This window comes from Limanda limanda, chromosome 21 (assembly GCF_963576545.1).
Source record: "Limanda limanda chromosome 21, fLimLim1.1, whole genome shotgun sequence".
In the NCBI taxonomy this organism is placed as follows: domain Eukaryota; kingdom Metazoa; phylum Chordata; class Actinopteri; order Pleuronectiformes; family Pleuronectidae; genus Limanda; species Limanda limanda.
In genome coordinates this window covers 10,051,452-10,058,373 of record NC_083656.1, presented here as the reverse complement: position 1 = coordinate 10,058,373, position 6,922 = coordinate 10,051,452, and the positions used below count along the sequence as shown (strand labels likewise).

The following is a 6,922-nucleotide window of genomic DNA, read 5'->3' as shown; positions in this document are numbered from 1 at the left end:
CAGGTGGGCCGCGTCTCCTCACCACAGGATCCTGGTCCCGACGCTCCCCCGGCACTGAGAGATAGCTTCCTCTGGAGCCGCTCTCAGTGACGGACGAGCGGCCCAGACGTATTTCCAGGCTCCTGAATGATCTGCTCACTTCCGTCCCGCCAGCAGAAGGCCGGGGCCGCGCCGGGTTGAAAATGGATTCCCCCTGGGCAGCCACTTCCTCTCCGTCATCTGTCACCGCTTCCTGTGTGTGTGAGGAGCAGGTAGTGACAGCACGCAGGTGCTGCGAGCCGGGTGGTATCACCGCAGCACAGAAACACGTTTTCCTCCCCCTCAGAAATATTCCTACTGTTGGTTTAAATGAGTTTTAAATTAATAAATGTGGGATTAAAGTTGTTTTTTTTTTGCTGTGCGCCTTTGACTTCACACGCAGCTGCGATCACTGCAGTGAGGTTCCGTGCCCGCCGACAGGTCACTGCACGTAATCATGTGCAAAGTGGTCCCTGAACCGAGCTAAAGTGATTACATATTGGCCGTTACTCAGATATTTGTTCTGCTGCACTGCACGTAGAAATTGATGTTCCATGAACCTTGGATATTGTGCTCATAGGGTCACGGTTTGGAATGTCATGAAGGTGATGAATGGCTCCAGATTTATTGAAGATTTTATGAGAACGCCCATCGCTGCGTTGAGATAATCAGAGAATCTACCGAGGTTAGAAGAACAGTGTCATCCACAGGAGGAAAGAATTTGGAGGAAAGTTTTCTAAAGTGGTGGTTTCCTTTGCATGTTTGATTTTTTTTCGGGGCTTCAAGTGACTCACAACGACCCAGAACTTGTTAGAGACATCGGGCCGGATGATGTGAACCGGCCTGGCTTCTCAGCGGTGTGTAAAACCACCGCCATGGTTTGTTATGACAAAGGTCACGGATAACGGATGATCTGCCTTACAGTCGCCTAATGTGAGAACAAAGACTTTGTCAAAATATATTCCGGGGACGGAGCGAGCGGTGGGATAAGTTACATTGTTGTGGGGATAGGTTTTCCAGACGGAGCGATGTGAAGACAGGCCCCGGCTGTGGATTTACTGGGACTCGTTCTAGTCCGTTAATCCTTGTATCTCTTTGACTCTTTCCGCAGGTTCCTCTGTTGGCAAGCTCCACGGACTCTGAAGGGGCCGCCCTTCCTGTGCTCGCTGAATAATTCACAGTCCCTGCGTCCATAGCAACCTGATTTCACCGGTTAGATGAAGGAGAAATCTAGATCAATGTGATTGAAGAAAATGACATGAACCACAAAAACAACAAATTGTTTTGGTGGAAGAAAAACTTAGTCTTAGTATTTAGTTGTATGATACAAAAATGGGCACAAATCTCAGGTTTTGTTTGAAAAAGAAATAGAATAAGGTTTTTAAAGAAGTGGTTCAGGAACATGTGCACATTTTTCACTTGTTCTGTCTAAAATAATCCATATGTCCGCTCGTCCTGCCGGAGGATCCCACGCCGCTACACCGGCCCATCCGTTAGCTTTTATGGGCCCCGAATGGGGAAGGATGAAACCGAATCAGGTCATGCCAACTGATAGACATTCGCCTCAGCTATCGTTTGCACACACCATCCTTTTAAAAAGCGTGGAGGAGATCCGAGCCACCCCCCCCCTCTTATAGCTCCTTATATTCTGGCTTCCCCAGAAGCTGTCATCATATTGTTCTCTTAAATATTTAACTTCCTCAAGAGATTGAGCTGTAATATAAGAAATCATCCCCATAATGCCCCACTGACTGCTACAGACAGATGTGAAATTTCAGGGTTCGGGCCCGGACTGTAATCGCCCCCCCCCCTATGGCCAAGCTATCATGTTCTCCACCGGGGTCAGACACACAGTCTCCCTTTTCATATTACCCCTCCGATTTGTCTGTAGGACAGTGTTATATGGGCTGTGGAGAATTATTAGGCTGTGGACACGACGTTCTGTTTGAAATCCTGAACCACTTTACAAACCAACTCTCAGACTAGGATGTGTCTTCATGATCAGAGACAAGTCCTCACAAATAAGACACGACACAAACTGTACATTTTAAAAAGCAGGGTTTGGAGTATGTGTGTGGACGGGAGGGGGGGTGGGGGGTGACATCTTGTTGTAGCCGCTTATTTATCAGCCCAGATCTCACCTAACAGCTAATGGGAGTAAAGCTTCTCACTGTGCCGAGGGGAACCCTATCCAGCAGTGATACATCATCATGTCACTCACTGACGTGGACGCAGCTCCAGGTCGGAGACGACTTCACTTCACGACTTTCCCCCCCCGTGTTCCACCTGAGCTCTCCCCAACTGAGAGCAAATCCTGTGACTCCTCTTCGTGCCAGTTTAGATTTGCTCTCCGTCTGTTCATCTCACGTCCATAGTTGACATCGGATGTATCTAGTCTCAAAAGGATTAAAATAATCCAGTTCCCAAACACCGGCTCCTTCAGTCACCAGCGAGGCCTCCCCTTCGGAGGGATGACCCTTTGAGGATGAAACCCATCATTATGGGTTTAGCCCACCAGGCATGTGTGTGGGGACCGGGGCCACCCTTATGCTGAGGCGTTCTGCAGGGCCCGGGCCTGGAGCTCCGGAGGCAGGGGCCCTGGAGCAGGTAAACCACAGAGACATGGTGGCCTGACTGATATTCATGTCGAGCAGCTAAATGTGCCCTTCAGGCACAAGGGCACTGGAGCGTTACCTTTCTGAGAACGGAGAGGGAACCTGGGAGAGCTTGGTGGATGTGCTGGATGCGTTGGATGTGCTGGATGTGCTGGATGTGTTGGATGTGTTGGATGTGTTGGATGTGTTGCTTGCTTAGATGCAGGCCTGTGTTTGTACATTGATAAGAGAGGTGGATTACTACATTAAGGAGCAAAGCAACAGAGTGAAAAAACTCTTTTACAAGTACAAATACATTCAAAACTGTACTTAACAGGTACTTATTATGCCATTCAATATGATAATTATTGATATAATAATATGTATTCTGTGAAAAATAAATCTTAATCTATTGGTTGATTATAATCTGATTGTGGCTAAAGTGGTGGTGGAGTAAAAAAAACACCATTTGAAACAGAGAAGAGGAATAAAAGAAAGTCCAGAAAAAAAGTTCCTCACAACCGAAGCACTTTAGTAAATTAACTTTTTTTTTCTTTTTCCTTATAACACTGAACTAATGTGTCCTGACAATTCCACACTGAGTTAGATATTCACAAACCGAACGGAGGGACCAGGAAATGACAGTAACAAGAACTCAAAGGCCTCTGAAGCTGCTTTCTGCTCCGCTCACTGGACGTGATGAGGAGTTCAAGAGAAAACTTGTCAGCTACTGTGAGAACCTGCTCCTGTTTGACAAAAATCCTCTTTGTCTGATCCGTGGCCCTGCTCCACAGATAATGGAGCGAAATGTGGCCTGAGGGAGATAATTTGTTCCCAGATCTTCAGATCGCAATATTTTCATTTGAGCCCAGGAGGGGATCTCTTGAATTGCCAGCTTCCATTGTGTTCCAACAAGGGGCACGAATGTCTTGTCAATTAATTTTTCTTTTATTCCAGACCACGGAGCGCCTGAGTGAATTCAATTACCAACCAATTAAGAGGTGTTTCCTTTTATTTACAGGCTTTGATTCCGTGCGTATCCATATTGTTTGAAAATAAGACAGGAGCGGGGGGTGTTAAATCACTTGAAACATTCCCTCTGCGTGGGCTGGTTAATATTTCCCTCCCCAATAGCATGCTCTCCGCTGGGTCCCCCGGGTCACCAGCACAACAAAAGCACATTTCATGTCGCTGAACTCTGTCCACAATAGTTCCGCAGATGCTCCTCCACGGTGGTTCCCCCCAAAAAACCTCCCTCCCACCCCCCAACGAATCCAAATCCCACTAACAGGATTCACAGTGACACACACTCACGAAACGGGCATGGTTGTGCGTGACAGGACTTTGGGAATAGATGGAAACAGGTGGGACATCCAGCAAACAGGTTCACGTCAAACAGAGTCAGATCCAGCTCGGACAAAAAGCTGAACTCCTGAACCTTGTGGAAATAAGTTAGAGGTCTGATTGCTTGTTGGGAACAGGGAGATTGGAAGTGACAAGCGGAAAATGTCTCTGTCTTACGCACTTTACTGCTTAAAGCCACTTGACTTCAGATTTCCTGACAAGGCCCGGAGGCATTCATTTGCAACATGGTTTATTTTCTTACAACGCCAGCACTTTTAAGGACTTGATCTGAATATTTGGAAGGACTTTTAAAATAAATATATGTATTTTAGTGGCCTGGCAGGAGCTGGGAGTTAGACAGACACCAAATAAGGGTGTCTCTGAATTATTTGAATAAAAATCACCTTATAAAAAGAGGGTTGAGGTGAAGGCCTGTTGTGCTTGATCTTGAATTATACAAATAAGTGGTTTAAAAAGTAGCACACAGTATAAAGTACAAAGTATTTTTCAGAGTACATCTCATCATGTTTCCCCTTTACATTCTTAGTTCTCTGATTTTTAGGAAAATGACACAAGAGCCTTGACAACGGGACTTAAAATTAATGACTTTTATTCAAACATCGACACGAGTTTAAATATAACACAAAAACACAGTTCAGTCTAAAAAATACACATCGCGTTTCCGCTTATGAAAATAATTTCTGTACACGTTTGTCTTCTTCTTCTTCTTCTTCTGGAGTCAGCCCAACCGAGCAGCTACAATACGGATCATACAAAAATAAGTTCTAGGATATGTCTCTGTGGAGTGAATCATTTCATACAAATCAACAGGTTTGTTCTTCTCATGTGAACAAACCTCTAAGGAGCAGTGGCACTTTACATTCCTTCTCTAACACACTGAGATATATATACATATTGGTTTCCCAGTGCAGGAGGATTATTGTTGGTGGAAAACACCAGTTTAATTCCAGTGGTACAGTGAGGCCTATACCAAACCAGTGAGTGAGTGATAACAAGGCACTAGATATGAAATGTGAATTCTAACTATATAAGAGAGATAAATTAGTTTTCTTGTTTCCTTCCCGGACAGTCTTACACCTCCGTTCCCTCCCGGTTGTATATGAGGTTGTTGACACTGAAGTGGTTGGACAGGCTCTGTACTGAGGAGTAGTAGTTGATTCTGTTGTTGTCAGAGTTCAGTGGAGAAACTAACGAGGGCGAGTAGGAGCCCAGTCCGGACATGGCCTCTCTGCTCTGGGACAACCCCCCGAGGTGCCCGGTGCCGTAGTCCCGCTCCCCGGCCCTGGAGCCCTCGGTACTGGTGATACTGGTGGTGTTGCTGGTGGTGGTGGTGGCCGCCAGCAGCGAGCTCACACTGGACACGAAGTTGCTGTAGCACGGGCTGTGCTCCGAGGGGGGGGACGGGGAGGACTTGGGCTCCGTGGAGGCCGGGGAGCCGTGCAGGCTGGGCGGGGAGGAGCTCAGCATGCTGCCGGTGTCGGAGAGCTTGTCCTCGGACTTGCTTTGGGGAGACGTGCTGTCCGCTCCGGTCAGGTCGGATCTCCTCTTCCTCTTTCTCCTGAAGTTGCCGTTGTCGAACATCTTCTCGCAGTTCGGGTCCAGGGTCCAGTAGTTTCCTTTTCCTGCAGAGAGAAGAAAGGACACCAGGGTTTAATATCAGCGTCAATTTAAATATTTAAAACACACAACTTCATCCCATATTTAACATATAACTTAAAAAAAGGGACAATGAACTGAAAATATTCAAATAAATTTAAAGATTTCATTCATCATTAATCTATCAAAACAATAACAAACTTCCCAAGGCAAATTAGTGCTTGAACTTTAATAAAATCCTCTGCATGTCTCTGGGACTCACCGGGGTCGTCCTCGTCCCGGGCCACCTTCTTGAAGCAGTCGTTCAGTGACAGGTTGTGCCGGATGGAGTTCTGCCAGCCCGCCTTGCTCTTCTTGTAGAAGGGGAAGTTCTCGGCCACGTACTGGTAGATCTGACTCAGGGTCAGCTTCTTGTCCTGGGTGTTCTGGATGGCCATGGCGATGAGCGCCGAGTAGGAGTACGGTGGCCGGACCATCTTGAAGAGCTCCTGCTGGCTGGAGATGGACAACCAGCCCAGGTCTGCGCCCCCGAACCCGGTGGGAGGTGGAAGGAACTGCCGCTGGTTCGAGCCGTATCCGGACTGGATGTAGGACGTGCCGCTGTTCCCGGGCAGGTACGGCGAGGGGTTGATGCCGGGTCCGTTCAGCCACAGGTACGGGTTCGCGGAGGGGGACGTGTACTCCCCGAGGCCGTACCCGGACGGGTGGGTGGGGGGTCTCTGGGTGGGGGGGTGGTGGTGGTGGTGGTGCAGGTTCTGCTGGTACACCCCGTAGTTGTCGCAGTACACGGCCATGTCCAGGAGCTCCTGCGCGCTGTGGGCCTGGATCGGGCTGGTCTGCTGGCTGGAGGCTTGGTGTCCAAAAGCGTTCATAATCCGCATTGACCAGATCTCCAATCCCAAAAAAAAGGGCTAATCTCGTCTCAGTGACTCTCTCCCTCAGGACTGAGCTCATCCACGGAGGGAGGAGTATTTATGCGCTGCGCCCGGAGCCGCTCCAGGTAGCCCATTGAAGAGAAGTTTGGGGATGGTCACACCTCCCTCCTCTGTCCCGGAACAGCCCACTCGTGTTCACCCACTCTCCGTATCACCGAGCATCGAAACTGCTTCTCACTGCGGTGCAGGGGTCCAGATTATTTGTTCAGGCATATTCCCTTCAGAGGACTTTTGAGGCTTTAATCCAGGACATTACCCGTGCGTAATTACGCACAGGAGTTTACCTCGAGTTGGGCAACTTCAGGAAGTTGTTTTAATAAATCCAACAAAGACCTGAGCGAAATTCGACGTTGAATTATGAGACCATTTGATTTGAGAAGTTTGTAAATATGCAAGAGAATGTATGTTAGTCCT

The 6,922-nt window shown here is 47.9% G+C and overlaps 1 protein-coding gene across 1 annotated transcript; it reads right to left on the bottom strand.

Moving 5' to 3' along the window:
- Nucleotides 1–5,048: 5,048 nt before the first annotated feature.
- foxi1 (forkhead box i1) lies at nucleotides 5,049–6,445 on the bottom strand. The gene is made up of 2 exons (XM_061095544.1): nucleotides 5,836–6,445; nucleotides 5,049–5,599 (listed from the first exon to the last, which is right to left on the bottom strand). Exons 1-2 carry the CDS (start codon nucleotides 6,443–6,445, stop codon nucleotides 5,049–5,051), a joined length of 1,161 nt encoding a protein of 386 aa, XP_060951527.1.
- Nucleotides 6,446–6,922: the final 477 nt, after the last annotated feature.

Bases quoted from the DNA above. Each gene is read 5' to 3' on its own strand.
- foxi1 (XM_061095544.1), bottom strand. From the start codon at position 6,445: ATGAACGCTTTTGGACACCAAGCCTCCAGCCAGCAGACCAGCCCGATC. The intron at 5,600-5,835 runs GTGAGTCCCAGA...TTCTCTCTGCAG, and splicing joins CCGGGACGAGGACGACCCCG to GAAAAGGAAACTACTGGACC.